This window comes from Chrysemys picta, chromosome 4, assembly GCF_011386835.1.
Source record: "Chrysemys picta bellii isolate R12L10 chromosome 4, ASM1138683v2, whole genome shotgun sequence".
Lineage (NCBI taxonomy): Eukaryota > Metazoa > Chordata > Testudines > Emydidae > Chrysemys > Chrysemys picta.
The window spans coordinates 94,009,820-94,027,467 of record NC_088794.1 but is presented as its reverse complement, the minus strand read 5'-3'; the positions used below and the strand labels follow the sequence as shown (position 1 = coordinate 94,027,467).

The 17,648-nt window shown below is 46.2% G+C and overlaps 1 protein-coding gene across 4 annotated transcripts in view; it reads left to right on the top strand.

The window, feature by feature from the left end:
* The window catches only part of TYRO3 (TYRO3 protein tyrosine kinase), a 52,600-nt gene that overhangs the window by 20,142 nt on the left and 14,810 nt on the right, over window positions 1-17,648 (top strand). For all 4 annotated transcript variants that reach the window (XM_005284657.3, XM_042849460.2, XM_042849459.2 and 1 more), the window contains 7 exons: window positions 1,916-2,031; window positions 4,763-4,940; window positions 5,956-6,098; window positions 7,894-8,038; window positions 13,819-13,948; window positions 14,175-14,275; window positions 15,628-15,723. In XM_005284657.3, coding sequence (XP_005284714.1) covers window positions 1,916-2,031; window positions 4,763-4,940; window positions 5,956-6,098; window positions 7,894-8,038; window positions 13,819-13,948; window positions 14,175-14,275; window positions 15,628-15,723 — 909 coding nt within the window. The remainder of the gene's footprint in view (window positions 1-1,915; window positions 2,032-4,762; window positions 4,941-5,955; window positions 6,099-7,893; window positions 8,039-13,818; window positions 13,949-14,174; window positions 14,276-15,627; window positions 15,724-17,648) is intronic.

Here is a 17,648-nt window from a genome sequence, read left to right as displayed (position 1 = left end):
GGTTTGCAGTGAAGACAAGCCCAGAGACAGTTCTTGCCCCAAAGAAGTTACAACCTAAATAGCCAAGACACAGGGCTGGGAGACACTAAAAATTATCATCACCTTTATCACAAGGAAACCAAAACCCGGAGATGTGAGCGATTTATTCTGGCTCACACAGGAAGTCTATAGAAAGACTGAGAACTGAACGGAGATCTCCTGATTCCCCGTCCAGTGCCTTAACCACCAGAGAGTCCCTTCTTTCCAGGAGGCCCAGTCTCAGCCCTGGAACCTGTAGCTTGCTCACTATTGGAAAGAAGCAGACATTCAGCTCCAGTGTGTGCCACCCTCTCTCACAGCCCTCAGTGTCAGAGGTATGTGGGGGAGGCCTGGGCAGGACTAGGGTGTGCTGCACTTCAGCTGCAGGTTGGCCTCTTGGGGGTTGTTGCAGCCAAGCATAAACGAGAGTAGACCTGAAACTCCTCCAATTGATGCAAGTGGTACCGTGGGACTCTGGCAGGGCCGAGAATGAGGCAGGTGTAAAGGTGATTTAAAATCACCTTTACTCCTCCTCTTGCCACTGGCCACAGCCTGGGAGAAATGGGGGTGTCTCTGGCTGATAGACTGAGACCTGCCCCTGCCTTAAGGACTTTAAAGTCTTTGAAACAGGACATGTGAAATCATCCCATTAGAGGGTGATATGCAGATGATTGTGTAGGAGAACAAGGGAGATGTAGATTTTAAGACAGGATCTGTAGGTGAGAGAGGCACTTGCCAGGCATGAAGTTAGTGATTGGTTTAAGCGTAAGATGCAGCATGAATGGAGAGACAAAGCCAGTAGTGGGAGAAGAGGACGAGAGGAATGCTAATGGGCAAGGCTTGGGAAAGACAAATGGAATGAGAGGGAGATTAGGATTAAATGGGTGGAGAGAAAGTGCAGGGGACTGAAAGTGAGGACAAGGAGCTCGCATTAATGCATTAAAAGACTGGAAGCCAATGAAGAGATTTAGGTGAATGGGCAGAGTGACATAGTAAGAACTAGGTAGCGAAGCTCCATTCATGCCATGTTGTTATGGGGGGGAAGGACAGTCATGTTAAATTACTAGTCTGGGAAGTATGGTTCTGTTCCCAGCTTTGCCACTAACTTGGAGTCTGACCTTGGACAAATCATTTAACTGCTCCATGCCTCAGTTTCCCTATAATAAAATAGGGTGCCTTGTGGACCAGTAACCATAAGCCTGGGACTGTCAACTCAAGTTCCATTTGAAAATGTTTGAGAGAAAAATCTGGAACAACCGCCATGTGTTTGCATTTATCTTTAATAACCAAACAGTGAATAAGTTCACCGTTGAGCAGGAATTAGAATAGCGTGAGCAAGCCCACTGAAGTCAGGCCTTTGGAGATGGCCTGTGAGCCATCTCCAAAGGGCCATCTCATGGGCCATCTCCAAAGGCCTGACTTCAGTGGCCTCAAGATCAGAGGCAGTGGGTGGCTAGGACTAGAGGGGGCTCAGCTGTCCCAAATCTATTATCTGAGCCATCCTGCACACCTGCCCAGATCAGCAGGCAAAGCCCCATGGCTGGTGGTGCCATAGCCAGGAAGAAGGCAGAGTGGGGCATTACAGGGGGAGGGCATCATGGGGGGAGGGCCCCACTTGTGCACAGATGCGTGCATCAAGTGATGCTGTGATGGGCTTCTTTGGGTCTGTGAGCAGTGAACGCCAAAGGGCCAGAGCAGGGAGCTGGGCTCAGCCCCGTGGGAAAGCAGCTGCTGCTGCAGGGTGAGTGTGGGGCAGGCTCAGCACCCCCAAAGAATACTTTCAACCACTGCCTGTACTCAAGCCCCAAATCCCCAGACTGTATCCTCTGCCTATTTCCATGTGACCTTCTGCTCGGTTCTGTGTATATTAAAGAGTTTCCTTGTTTTTTTTCCGTAGCCGTGCCTCTCCCCCCTTTCAACGTGACCGTAACCCGAGTCACCAGCAGCAATGCCAGCGTGACGTGGGTCCCAGGATTTGATGGCCGCTCCCCCCTTCATTCTTGCATAGTTCAGGTACAGCCCTCGGGACTCTCCTCTGGCCTGCATGCACAAGGGGATCCCTCTGATTGGTCTTGCAGCTAGGCCATCCTTCACACTCAAATTTTCTGTGGGAGCGTTAGAATTTGTAGGCCAGCCCTTTCAAACTTGGGAGCCTTCGTCTGGATCTCGGCACCGAAACAGGTGGCCTGATTTTCAGAGGTGCTGAGCTCCTGTCACTCCAGTTGAAGACCGTGGAAATTTTGGGCGCTCAACACCTCTGACAATCAGCCCACTTACATATGTGCCTAGCTTTAAGTATCCAAGTTTGCAACATTTGGCCCTGGTGTTACTTGGAAGCTGAGCCATATGTTTGGTGCCAGTGTGCCAAGCGGAGAGACAATCAATCCTACAACCCAGGCCAGTCAAACCAGGCTCATTCCCTCAGCTTGTGCATCTATCAGGTATGAATACTGGGAAGTGTTCACACAGCCCCCTTTGACTCTCCTCCCCTGTCACAGCTTGATGTGAGCTTCAGTGGAATCACTGTGTGATGCTGAGATACTTTAATTGGAAGGAGGGGATTAGAAGCACAAACGTAAACCTGGAGCACAAATGCAGCATATACTAACCTGCTTCCTCTCCTGTCCCCTTTGGGGAGGAGCAAGGAAGTAGGAGAGTCCATGCTCTGATGCTTATTCCCTCTGTAAATCATCATTGCAGAGACATTTCTTCTCCCCTCTTCGCCCCCCACCCCCACCCCCCAGCAGAAATTATGCCTGGATGTACGTAGCTTTCTGTATCTCTGGTAGTATTTTGTTGCTGCTGCTGTTGTTTGCAGCTCAAAATGAATTTCTTCCTATGCTTTGCAAGGCTGAGTTAGCCCCAGTTGGTACAGCCCATGGTTCCTGGTGTGCATGCTCATCAGCCTCAACAATGCTAATCTTTCTGGGGTTTGAGCTCCTCCTCTCTGCTTTGGAGCGGGGAGAGAGGCAGGAGGCAGAAACAAAACAGCTCAGATTCCATCCACTCACCAGGCTTTAGCATTTCTTAAGCCTCCTGGCCCTTTCTATGCCCATGTTTGTATCTCAGATCTGGTGAACTGGACAATAATACTCCCTTTACAGGAAATCGTTAGACCGAGGGAGCTGGGGTTCCCGCAGTGGTTTTGGCACCGGTGATCTCATGTTTCATTTTCCCTCCCTCCTCACCCCACAGCTCTGATTTTGTGCGAGCCGTTGACCCACATTTCCATGTGAAAATGCATGCCTCTGGCTCCCTGTGAATGAATGATTGTCCTCCTGCTAGGAGGGTGCAGAAAGGGGGGGTGCATTGGCTCTGGTTCTTGGGCACCTTGGATACACTATGGGTCAGTGCACCCTTGGCTCAGATGGGCAGGGAGCTTCTCATAGGAAAGGCTAAAATAGTGCCACTTCTCCTCACTTCAATGGAAGAGGTATTTCAGAGGGCGGGGGTGGGAAATGAATGCAGCTGCTCTGACTCTCCAGAAGCATAAGCAGAACGAGAGAATTTAAATGTAAAAGTCTGATAGCTCCCACCCCGCTCAGGATGACATTGACTTTGCAACAGGAACAACAAATCAGTCTATTATATACTGTACACAGCCGGAGCATCATTATTATTAGCAAAATAAATTAATGGATCAAAATGGGGCAGGGGGCTGTTACATTTGTAGTGGAGATAAAGTTAGCAAAGATGTTTCCCCTTTGTCCTGGGCTCAGTCCCCAGCTTTGCTGCTGACTCATGGTGCATGCGTTTGAGTAAGATGTGCTGAGTTGGAGCTGCCTGGTGGAGTCTGACTATTCTCAGGCCATCAAGCTGTGCTAGTGTTGAACCTGTCTGCCTACAAAAGGGACCAGGGCCGGCTCCAGGCACCAGCTTCTCAAGCAGGTGCTTGGGGCGGCCGCTCCGGAGAGGGGCGGCACGTCCAGGTATTTGGCGGCAATTCGGCGGACGGTCCCTCACTCCGCCTGGGAGCGAAGGACCTCCCGCTGAATTGCCGCCACAGATCGTGGCTTTTTTTTTGTTTTTTTTGTTTTTGTTTTGTTTTGGCTGCTTGGGGCGGCCAAACCCTGGAGCCGGCCCTGAAAGGGACACAGTGAGAGCAAATGGGATCCAAAATTCAGGTCTGATAAAACTTCAGTTTTAGAGAAACTAAGGCCTGTAGAAATAATGCCAAGGTTCTTTTTCTTTTTAATTCCAGTCGAAAGCTTTTTGGTTTTGAAAGAAAAATGCTTTTTTTGCAGCGTTTGCAACCCAACCGCTGTAGCATTGTGCTAATGCAAGAGATCCTGAAAGTGACATTGATTAGAAACCGACCGTAAACAAGAAGGGAGCTGACTGGTCTGTTTTCTTTGTCTAAGCTTAGAGAAATGCAAAAAGTCAACAAGCAGCGTCAGTAGCATAAAGTAAATTTCGATTTTAAAAATGCCTTTCACTTTTAATAATCCAATTGTGATTTGTAATGCAGGTGAGGAAACATTTTAAATGTGGGGCCAGAGCATCAGGTGGGATAAATCATTGTACTTGCATTGAAGTCAATGGAGGGGATGGCCCATGATTTTTAATTTGACAGCATCCCTTTAAATATGGTATTATACTGCTGATTCAGCATTTGTTGCTACTTGGTCCTGAACTGGTTCAGAAATTAGCCATTTGCATGAACCAAATGCCCCATTGTACAGCATGGTCTTGTTGTTCACTCTGTTTATCCTAATATATCTGCCTGCTTTTCCTCATGAAACAGGTTGCTGAGTCACCCGAAGATCACGAAGGCTCTACAGAAGTTGTCCCTGTCCCTCCTTTTACCTGTGGTTTACCAGGATTAAAGCACTCCACCAATTACAGTGTGCGGGTTCAATGCACGAATGAGATGGGCACCTCCCCTTTCACAGACTGGGTTTATTTTCAGACCCTGGAGATAGGTAAGCAGATGTCAGACAGAGGTTGGAAAAGTTAAAAGAAGCGTTACTATATAACGAGTCTATTTTGATCGGGGGGGGAAGCTCGGGACAAACCACTGATAAATTTCATTGAACTCCTCACTGAGTCAGAAAGACAAGGAACTTATAGGTCATCCTTTTGCAAATCCACTCTGAAGTCTCCTAAAGTCCTGCTCCTATTATTTGTCTTACTGTGAGTGATGCTATTGTCAGAAAAATGATTGTAAACAGGATTTTTTGGGGAGGTGGTTCCATATTTATTCTCACCCACTAGTTTCCAGATCATATTTGCAAGTTTTTAAGTCAAATGTGAAAGCTACAAACCCCGCTTAGGATCTGAAAATAAAATCAGTATACCGGGCCAAAGGTACGTCTGGTGACTCGTTGCTGGTGTAACTTCATGGAGTCACACCAGGGATGAATTTGGCCCATTCATTCCGCTTCTTACACTATCCCCAGTAATAAAAATTCTGCAGTTGGAAAATGGCTGGCAATACTGATGGGCAAAACAGAATGGAAACTAACTCACCCCCTCTCCCCACAGCTGTATTAGCTGGACAGGCCTACCAGGCTTAATGCCTTTCTTATGGAGCTCCTTTGTGCTGGTGGAAGATACGTTGGGGGCCTGAAGCCAGTGTGCGGGCACAGGGCTACTGTTTGCATGTGCCTGTGCGCTGGTGGATCTCTGAGAGCCATGTGGCCCTTAAGAGTGGGGTGGGAGGTAGGGTAGAGATCTGCAAGGGAGAGAGGGCTAACCCCGTACTTCTTCTGTAGGAGTGAGGGGATGGGGACAAACCCCAAACTGCACAATGGAAGAATTGAAAGCAAATGTAGAGAAAAGAACCTTGCAGAGATTTTTATTTTTCTCCCCGTTCTCTCTCCTTTGGGTTTTCCCCTGAGAATGAGTGATCCGAGCCTTTCGGTGACTCTCGCGCCTTGGGGGACAGGAGTTCTTGTTTTGCAGTGCAATTGAGTGTGTATCATCCTTTGTCTCCAGCTCCAGGAAGCACTCCACAAAACATCCACGTCATCCAGAGAGACACTAGCCTGGTTCTGGAGTGGGAAGGAGTCGCTCCAGACATGCTGAAAGAAAATCTACTGGGATACAGGCTGGAGTGGAGTCAGGATAATGTCACACAGGTAACATATCCAGAAATCAACCCTGGGGAGATTGACGGTGACTCCTTCAGGACAGAGTTATGGAATGTTCAAACTGAGTCTTCTAAACCACGCTGCCTGTCCTATGTGCTGTTGTCTCTGGGCTGGATCCTCAGCTGGTGTAAATCAGCATTGCTCCCTTGGTTTCAGTGGAGCTACTCTGATTACACCAGCTGAGGATCTGGCCAAATTCTGCATTCTCCCATTCAGATCAATTAAATACCATCAGTAAATCCGTGAACACAATCACTTGAAATTAATGGGAGTTCTGGGTGTTCAAAATCTGCAACATCGGGGTGTGTGTGTGTGTGTGCGCGCGTAAATCACACACAGTGGCTGCATCACAAGGCAAGCAGTCCCTTGGATTGATCACTTATTATATGTAAGATTGACTGTGCTCAGCTATCACAGCGATGGGTACAGGGCACTGGAGAATCAGGTCCTGAAGCATTTGAAAATGGAAAGTGGTGTGTAAGTGCAAAGTATTATTACAATGTGCATATTTCCACATTTCCTTGGGCCCCCACTATGTCCACTTTGCACCCCAGAGCTTTTCTACCGGGACAGCTGGGGATTCTTATCACCCCTACAAGCCCTCCTCTCCCCACTTGCCCCCCAACAGCATGTGTCAGTGCATGGCTGAATGCACTGTGCACTAGTGATCTCCAGCAGCATAACTACCTCTAGAAGGCCAGAGTAAGTCAGCGCAGACCTGAGCTCTGATGCACATTGAGGCCCAAACCTGTTCCCAGCTGCTCCCTGCATCAGAGACGTGTGAAGGAAAACCACTCCCCTGGCCTTCTTAAGGTCCTGCACCAAGTAGTTTGGCCAGTGTGTTGGATCTGGGCCTTCTATTTTCTGTGGCTTGTTTATTTTTCAGATGCCAGTGATACAGTAGTATTAATAACCGCAAATTATGTGAAAGGGGGTTAAAATCCTTTATTTCATTCAGTGATTAATGGAGTTTAAAAGGGCACTGCCAAGGGTCTGGACCCTAAGTTTGAACATCCCTGATACCTGCTTTTGAAGTTTATGCGATTCTTTATGGGGGGTTTCCCACTTCCATACAAATGCTTTGCCAGTGACTCCATAATGATGGGCAAGCCTGAAATAACAGACAAAGATGGGGGAATCACACATGCACCAATTTCACACCAGTACAGGTCCACTGACTTTGGTGGAATTCCTCCTGAATTATATCAGTGGGAGAGGAAAATCAGGCCCAATATTGGTAGCCAAAAAGATTCAAGGCTCTATTGTAAGTGATGCATGTAAAAATGATCTTAAAAATTATAGCAAATACCTTGGCCATGTTCTCTTCAGTGAAACTTGGCTACGAATGCTGGATGGTGATTAGAATTTGGCAACAACGTTAAAACAGAATTTATTTTTCTGATTAAACTGGCAGTGGCTTTGCAGCGTGTTACAGCAGCTTTATGTCTTTGAAGCAGGAGGAACTTTACATTTGAAAAGGACAAAAGAATACATTTCTGTAGCCACTTTCATCCGAAGACCTCAAAGCATTCATTAATTAAGCCTCACAACGTTCTTATGAGCTAGAAAGATATTAGTGTTAGCCACTTGAGAGATGGGGAAGCTAAAACACAGAGGAGATGAAGCCTAAGGTAACACAGCCAGTCAGTGACAGAAACAGGAGGCGAACCCAGGAGTCCTGACTCCAGGCCTTGCTCTAACCTCTGGACACAATGATCAATTTTAATAATAATAAAAAAAGAACAATGAATGCAGGTTATTGCTTGTTCTTGTCTGCTTTCAGGGGGAAATAACAGTACAAGAGGCAAAAGCCAATCTTACGACATGGAATCCCCAGAAAGACCTTATAATCAGAGTGTGTGTACTGAACTCAGCTGGCTGTGGACCCTGGAGTGACACCTTAGTGGTTGCAGCCCAGGAGGTTGTAGGTGAGTAGCAGGATGATTTTAGTTTATTTTTGCTCTGGCAATGTTCTCTCATAAGCTGGGAAACAGTGATTGCTGCCGGTACCACCGTATCTTGCTGGCCCGGTGCCTTTCAGTGCACACAGCTGACCAAGCAGCATGGCTACACACACAGTACATTTCACTGAACAAAACAGAATTGAAATACCCTTTAAAGATCTGGCGTGAGCAAAACAATTCCCACCTGCTGCTGTCTTCCTTAGCTGATGCCGCAGCGGGTAGCACATGGAGGGGGGAGGGAGATATAATTCAAGAGATAAAGGCCAGGGCCTGATTCTCTTCTCGCTTAGGCTGTGTCCACACACATTTGCCCTGATTTAGTGAAACCGGTGCAGTTCCCCATGTGGGGTCTCTTCTCTGGGTTTAGTTTAAACCAAAATCATCCAGGTTTAAACCGAGTCCCCACACAGCCTTTTGCACGGACTTAACTAAATCAGTTTAAAATCACACCTTATATTAAACTGGAGCAACCCTGCATGTAGACACGTTCTTATATTGGAGTAAATCTGGGGTTATTTCACTGGAGTCAGTGGGCCAGGTCTACAGCTAGTATATATCAGCATGTCAATGGAATGGAGCGATGCCAATTTATACCAGCTGAGGACTTGGCACTGTGGAGTTACAGTGGTGCAAGTGGGAGGAGGCTTGGGCACAGTGAGCCTGACATAGGAATGACCATGCTGGGTCCATCTCACCCAATCTCCTGTCGTCCAACAGTGGCCAACGCCAGGTGCGTCAAAGGGAATGAACAAAACAGGGCAATTTCGAGAGATCCGTCCTCTGTTGCCCAGTTCCAGCTTCTGGCAGCCAGAGGTTTAGGGACATTCAGAACATGGGGTCGTGTCCCTGACCATATTGGCTAATAATAATTGATGGACCTGTCCTCTCCATTTGCTTTCATCATGTGTGATCCTGTACTCCTAGGCAAAGGCCCTCAATCTGAATGCAGGGGAGAATCTAGCCCAGTGAGTGCAAAAGGGCTGCAAAACCCTGAAGTTGTGATATGGAAGCACTTTTCTCCTGGGTTGCACTTGGCATAAATGATTTTGGAGGTGCAGGGCAGTAGGCAAATCAGGCCCTATCTCATCTTTGTGAATTATTTTTTACTGCGTTTGCTTTGCATGTGGTAGTTTTTACTGACCCTTACCCCATATGCTGTTTCAGTGTCACTTTTTATAGTTCATTTCCTGCATTAAAAATCAACTCTTGGCTGGGTCTCATTTAAAAATATAATTAATTGTGTGACTCTGGCGGTCATGAAAGTGACAGACTAATAACATTGGGGCAAATCCTGAATTCCAAGGGAAATCCTACCTCTCCCATTCCTCATTCCATACTGATTCTGATGACATATGGCCGTCAATGCCCGATGATGATATTATTATTATTATTTGCAAATCAGAATTGGGGCCCCATTGATTTTCAATGAGATTTAGACTCCTAAATGCCTTCACTTTTGAAATGGGACTTAGCCGTCTAAATCACTTAGGCCTTGCAATGCTGATCGAGCAAAGCCCAAAAAATACCTTTCAAAATCTGGGCCTTACAGTCTAAATAGACAAGAAAGACACAGATCAGGAAGAAAGGATGTGGCGTATATACAGGTGATTGGGATGTCTATTCTGTTTTATATAAGTTCTTAGATTGCACTCCTGACTGAGCTCCTTCTAGTCGTGCATTAAGCAACATGACTAACATCTGTTTGTCCACTCATTCTCTCCACCGGGGGAGAAATGAGAATGGATATCTGCTTCTATCCACTGACAGGAGGAGATCATCCATTAGTGCCACTAAAGCGGTTTCAGTTCCATGTCCTCGCATGAATCCAGATTTTGCCAGGTCTGTGACATGAGCTCCAGATAGAGGAGCTTGTAGTTGGCTTTTGGACAAAGGATGAAAGCAGTGCTGCCAGGGTGATGGGTGGCACGTGTCCTGTTTGCACCGTGTTTATTTTTTCCATTTGGTTTGGGGTTTGTTTTGTCTTGTTTTAATGATATGCCCTGGTGTGAGCTGGGGAACGGGTAAGGGAGGGGCTAATAGGGGCCTGGGTGTGGGAAAAGGAAGGGCAATACGTAGGGGGACAGATGGAGGGCAGAGACTCACACTGTGGTGGAGGGAGGAGATGAAGAAAACAACGAATCAGAAAGGAAGAAAAACGTCCAGCATCAGGATGTGAGGTGGTGGGGGGAGTCTCCCTGAAGGTTCCAAAAGCTTCAGAATTGCTGTTGCTGCTCCCAGCTCCTGTTGGAGAGAGGAGGCTCTTTGCTCCCAAGGGACTAACTTCACTTGTAGTTTCTTTCTCCCCCAGCCCATGTGACTAAGGTTTGAGGGAGAAGCATGAGCCCTGGTGCCCTGGGTGAGAGGGTGGACCAGGGCATGGGGGGAGTGGTGGGGAGAGCCCAGCTTGGTTTCACCAACCACCACCCTCTCTGTTGCTGCTAATGATGCTTTTGATGATTAAGCCAGCCACATAGCCCTCTAAAGCCCCATGCTTGCAGTGAGGTCAGCAGTGGTGGTCATTTGTGCCACGCAGCGGTCATGACAGGGTTGGCGCTAGGCCTTCAAAATAGGGCTTAGGTGGGACTGAAGGGCTGGCGCCCCACACAGGGTGAGTGTTACCTTCAGTCAGGCAGCGTCCCATGTGTGTCTTTCCCAGGGCAGCCCCAACGAGAAAATCATCTTCAAGAACTGGAAAATGTGACTGGAAAATCACTGAAACTGGCAGGGGCCTCTGGGGCAGGTGTTGTGCCTGAAGCAGTGTTTAGTCCATTCTCGTTTGCTGACTAGATTTCCAGGGGATGATGTCCCTTTCAATTGGAACAAGATCACCATAGAAGAACAAAACAGTTTTTTGTTTGTTTTTGTCTCAAAAATTGCTTTTTTTTTTTTTTTAAATCTCTGGACTGATGCTTGTTGTGGCCGAAAGTTGGCCCATGACCAAGGGCACAAAAGCAGGGAAATAGGGTTATTTATAGAAATGCTGACAGGCCCTAAACTATAGAACTGCAGAACTAATGTCATTTTGTTCCAGGCCTGTGCCTGAGAGAAAAGAAAAGTGGCTGACTTTCTAAAAATAGCTAGCTGGCACTGGATATACTTTGTGTGGGTGCTCTGTGTGCAAAATGCCAAGAGTGGGTCATTAACATCTCCCTGGGCTGTGGTAGGCTAAGCTTATAAAAACTTTAAATCATGTCATATTGCAGAGAGCCAGTTGGAGCTCTGCTTTCTACACATAGGAATCTCTTGCTTTGATAGAAGCACCTGACACAAATTCTGCAGGGACATGGGCAGAATGATCTAATAGGTTTTCTATCTCTAATGTTTATGATCATGTTCTCAGGGGGACGCTTAGGATGTACTCTTTGTACATCCTTGGGGTGAAAGAACTGCAAAGCTAATAAAAACCAGTGCTCTTATAACACCAGAATGCATCTAAATGCTCACGTTAGCAAATATATAATTCTGCCTCATGCAGTGCTGTCAATAAGACGCCTTCCACAGATAGACATGGGCTGCAGGGTGAGGAGCAGACACGATCCGTGCCAGCCAATATTAGGGGGGAGGAGTCAGAGCAGCCAGCTTCAGCAGTGTTACTGAGCATGCTCAATCTGTGTGAACATGCTCAGTACAAGCCAAGTAGCAAATCTGGGGAGGCATGACCCCGCATGCCCCCTCCACATGTGTCACCTCTGGTGAGGAGGCAACTCTTGCTGTCTTTACTCAGGCTGCAATGCTTCCCTCTAGTTCAACAGGAAGACGGGATGTAACGGGGAACATCTGGAGTGGGGTCCAGTAGCTCTAAGACACGCACTTCCCTTCCCTCCAACCCTATGGATAAATTGTGCAGTTGACACTCCTTGGTTCAGGAGGGGTCAGAGCTAAGGGGATGGTCACTCTGCAGCACTAACCCCTTCCATCATGCACAGAGGTCAGACTGGGCTGGTACATGGTGATTCACCATTCCAATACATCTCTGCTGGTCCTAGAAGTTTCTGTAGAATTTAGTTTTCCTTTAAAAAAAAAAATAAAAAAAAATGAAGGAAGTTTCTAGCCTTTCTGGTTTTGAAGGAGACTTTCTGCATGTGACCCAAAGTGATACCTTCAAACAGACTGAAACAATAGCTTTGAGAGAGGTGTGAATTGCCCTCCTTTGTCTCAATGTGGCATTATCATTAGGTTCCAGAGATGGTCTGAAAGTGATTAAGAAGATGTGAGTGCTGATAAATGGACACCAAATTACTGTTTACGCCGGTGCAACTAAAGCTCTGATAGCTTTTACACAAGCATAGGGGTATTAGCCTCCATTTCCTGGATTTATTCCAGCTTAGGAGTTTACACTGTCTCCTTACATTTCCCCAATTTGTTACATTAATTATTCTTCATTCCATTAAAAATTCCACACCAGGGGTGTACAATTCAACCGATACAGAAGGCCCAGAAACACCCTCACCAGACAAGGCTCCACCAGCTATAAGAATGTCGGACTCCCTTCCCCCGGCACCCATCAGAGCAGATGGGACCCATGGAGAGAGGTTCCTCCTGTTCTCCGTCCATTGGACTGCTACTTTTTCCAATCACTGGTGACCAGAGTAGCCAACAAGAATTCCATAGAATTCCTCAGACCCCTCACAGATCATTCCCCTCAGCCTCCTTCTCCCAGAACCTGGTAAAGCCACAGTCAGATGATGGAGTTTATCAAGCCAGTGCCAAGGCTGGAGAGATGCCCAGGGACCTGTTCCACATTCTTCTCCCATCCCCAAATAGTTGGGAAGCATTAAGGTTATCCTAGATTTGAAGAACTGGAAGAAATGAGTAAAAATATCACAATTCCAATTGAGACAGCAATGGGTATTTAGAGACCATATATCAGCTCTCATATCTTGTTGCTGAAGTCACTCCATTGCTCCATACACTTCCTGATCAAGCAGGTTCTAAGGTGCTCCTGTGCCTAGGGATATTTACAAGATAGGGCTTATCCTTTGGCCTCACCCCTTCCCCAAGTATATTCCCAAAGATATTTGTTCTGGAGGCAGCTCTCAATCAGAAAGGGGTTCATTTCCATCCTTGTCTGGACAGCACACAGCAAAGAGCACTGTCAAAACAGAAGCTAGAACCAATGTTATGATTAGTTTCCTCCACGAATGGACTCACGGTGAACTTCCAAAAAGTCATCTTACTCAGTTTCACTTACAAAAAACATCAGAGTCACAATTAATGTCAAGCTCCTCTACTGTCTTTCAGAAGGCCATCAAGCCTGTGAGGTACGCTTGGCATCATGTATAGATATCTTGGCCTGGACAAGACTACTCACTTCAGAGAGAAAACAGAATGAAACCTGTACACGAGACCACCCTTGTTAAGCAACCTCTTGTCTTAAGAATCCACGCCAATACATACTGAATGAAATTCTGATCTCATTTTCAGTAGGGTAATCTGGAACAACTGCATTTACTTAATTGCCACGGGTGTAACTAAGAATAGAGTCCACCCACATGATACAGGTCTGCTCCACCTTTGCTAGAAGTTCATCTCAGTTAAGCAACCAGGTTTTAGATGATCAGTTGAGTAGTTGCTTAACCCAAGTCTCTGTGTTGATAAGATTCCCCAAGGCACACAAAGTACAGCAAGATTGTTCTATTAACTTGTAGAAGGAAAATATCTCGGTGAGGTGGATTAATTCAGCTTTTGTTTGTCAAGCATAGATGGTCGCCTACTTTCTAACCAGTGTCTTATCTTCCACCTAGATGGCCAGAGACAACCGCCCTATGGGACATCCTGGGTCCCTGTGGCTTTGGGCATTCTCACTGCCCTGGTTACAGCTGTTGCCCTGGCACTCATTCTCCTTCGAAAAAGAAGAAAAGAAACTCGGTTTGGGTAAGATAGATTCTTTTCAGGTTATGGATGCTGGAGATGGTGGTCTTCAGCTCCCTCTCCACTGGGTTTTTCATTCACTGTTTTTTATACTGAAGACTTGTGGCAGATTGAATATTTCTGCTCCTTGTTTGGAGCCATTGCATTGTCTGATAGATTTGGGTGGAGATACCCCTGTAGTAAGGAATGGCCTGTTCATTGTAATTTTGTGCTTCTGTTTGCCTCCTAGACAAGTCTTTGGCACTGTGATCGGCAGGGGAGAGCCAGTGGTCCATTTCAGAGCAGCCAGGTCTTTCAACAGGGAAGGCCCAGAGCAGATTGAGGCAACATGTAGGTAAAATGGTCTGAGTGACTCTTTCCAACAAGTCCCATTCACATGTATATCTTGGTCTCGCTCACCTTTCCCTAAAACTCACTCTTTAGGATGAAAAACTGGGATTAACTTGAATGAGGCTCCAGACATAGTGTGAGCAGGTGCTGAGCATGTTTCCCTATACCAATCTCATAGCTATTAAATGCTAAACCTTTGTCTAATCCAGCTCTGGGAAAAGGCTGTCAATAGGGCTGGACTGTCTTGTGGACGGACGTCCACAAGAGTCTAGGTTGAGGCCACCGTGTTGGATTTGAAACAAAGTCGACGAAGGTGAAAGGCTAGTATGTTAGCCTACTTAGTTCCATAGCTTCTAGCATTTGATTTTACACTAAGAGAACATCTTCTGGCCGCTATCATTCCATACTACAGTGCAAAGCTCAATGGGTCTGATTCGCCACTCCCCTGCACCAGTGTTACACTGGTATGACTCCATTGAATTTAAAGTCAGTGGTGTAATGGAGATCAATCTGTCCTAATAATAATAATAGAACAGTCTGTAGCATTAAAAATAGCCCTTCAAAATGTGGTACAAACATGAACTAATTAATCAGTATGTGGCAAGGAAGAAATATTAGGCTGCTGTTTACAGATGAGGCACTGAGTCACAGTTAAGTGATTTGTGCAAGAGTCAGATCCAGGATTAGAAATTCCATCTTCCAGTTCTGTGCTCCACGCTCAAAGGGGTGCAAAGGGGTGATTCCTTGGAGTGGTGCTGCATTGCTGGACTGGGATGGTTGCAACACATTCCTTTGAGTCTGTTCTTCTGGAGTCAGAAATTGCTCTATTGCCCTAATGCCCATCATATATTGGGTATTATCTTATCCATCCTCATCAGGCACAGGGAGACTTGTAATGTGTGTAATAACAGCTAAGGGCCAGCTCCTCAACCATTGTAAACTGGTGCAGGTCCACAGACATTAGTGGAGATAGGCTGATTTATACCAGCTGAGGTCCCAAACACCCTCTGGGAAACTGATGCAAGTCTGGCTCCTCAGTGTTATTTACTGTACTCTTGTATCCCACTTGCTTTTGGGGTTACCGAGAGCAGTGTTTCATAGCATTTCCATCACTGTCTCTTTGGCACCGAAAGACCAATTTTCTCATGCCTGAAAGTTATTGGCTTCTTGTCTTGCATGAGGCTTAAGGATGTGGGAGGAGCCCTCCCTTTTCCCAGGTCACCAACATGTAATGTGGGAATAGGACTGAAGGGCTGGATTATGGGAGTGTGCTAAAGGGCTGGACTCACTGCATGTTCTCATAGAACCCTTTGTCATGCATCCCTCTTTTAATCCTTCCTTCATTTTTCCAGTGGACAGCTTAGGGATCAGTGATGAACTGAAGACCAAACTCAAGGATGTTCTAATCCAGGAGCAGCAGTTCACTCTGGGAAGGATGCTAGGCAAGGGTGAGTCTGTACCAAAACCTGAACAAGACCTAATACACTCTGATTAATGCCCCATCTATTTCAACCGTCACCAAGTCAGGGGAAGCGGTAACAACCCGTTTGTCCCTTGATCATGTTAAACGTGGTTAAACGTTGTAGTTTAGATGGGCACTAACCATCTCCTGGGTTAAAACAATTCAAGGCTTTGGCTTGGTTATGGGGATGTGATTAGGCCGCATCTACACTACAGCTGTTAAGAGTTTTTTAATCAGGTCACAAGATTTAGTTATAGCTATCGCACACATAAGGTGTGTACAAATGTATACAATGCAACTAAATGGTATGGAAGGAGTTCTATAAAAATTGTATTACAATATGCTTTCTTTAGAGTCTTAAACGAAATAAGACAGCACAGAGAATATGAGGCACTTTACAAAAAAACAAAAAAACAGCCCAAGACCAAAAAATTATATGGATCCATCTTCAAATGTTCTCAGTCTGGGGCTGTTTGAATGCAGGATTTGGGTTTAAAGCATTATAGGGGTAAGTCTGCAGCGGGATCTGAATTTTACCAGAATTTGATGATGTTCAGCTTTAGCGTTTTAGTTTAGGTTAATCACTAAAAAAACATAAAGCATTTAATGAAAAGGCCAGCAATTAATCCAAAAAGAAACCGAAATCAGGCGGCATAGGCAATGGAAAAGGGAGCAGGTTTTCGTTTTGACATAAACAATAGATTTCTAAGATTAGATTTAATGCAATTCTCTTCAATCCTGCTCCAATGAGACTGTTCCGCCCCCCACACACCCACCTCCCCTGCCTCCAAAAAATGTGCTTCTGAAAGTCAGTTTCATGGTAGGAGGATGATCTTTCTGCAGAAGAAAATGGCTCAGATCTTGATGCCGCTAGGCAATAGAACTTGGGTAAAATTGGTGTGGAGGCAACATGTGCCTGCCTCTTGTGTCTGGATTTCATTGACAGGTACAGAGGATCATCCCACTGTTGACCCATCTGGCCAGATCCTCTGAGCCTCCTGGGCTGCTTCCATGGTACAAATGAGCTAGACAGTTGCCCTAACAAGACACTTGGACATTCCCTTAGTCTGAGAGAATCCTTAGCTGGCATAGGCCTGGTGCGTCCAGTTCTGCACCATCTGATCCAGGCTCCCAACCCCAATTTTCAGCACAGGGGTGTTGTGGGGGTAGGAGAGGGTATGGGTGCAGTGGGTGGAGTGCCTTGTGCTCTGATGATCCCCGGCTGTGTAACAGCCTTTGGTTGCCCTTAGGGACACCATAAAGATGGCTTTCAACCATCTTTTACCCTCCACCCCCTGCCACTTTGGGTCCTGTGACCTGATCTATTGTGCTGTGATTGTGGAATGACCACATACAGCACTGGACATCGCACTGGGGAAAAGCTAGCAGAAAGAAGCTGACTTCTATCAGGTCCTTTCACTTGTGGTGTAGATGCCAGAACCACCTTGCTCCATTTTTTCACTCTTGCTCCAGTCCTGCTTACTTGGCAGCATTCCAATCTGAAACAATATACCTCAAGCCAAGTGCATTCGTCTACAAGATAAGTGGTTATGAAATCATGTGGATTTAGCAGCTGGAACTTATTCCATCAGGCAAATCAAAGCTAGACTGAAACTAATGCAAACTGATACATTATATTTGTTTTAAATCGGTGTTATGGTTTAAAACCACTTCAGACCAAAACAACTTTAACATAGTGTAGCCAGCCATGCTTTGTCTACACCGGGACCTTGTTTCCACTGGAGAAATTTACTGGGGCAAACACCCCCTCGATCGATTGACATGTGCCTCCTGTCCACACACAAGTGTCAGGCCAGCTATAGTCAGTGGATGTTAATCCCTGAATTTGCTGAGATAAGGCCTGATTGTGTCTTGGTTTGTTGATGAATCCCACTGTCACGGTCATCTCTG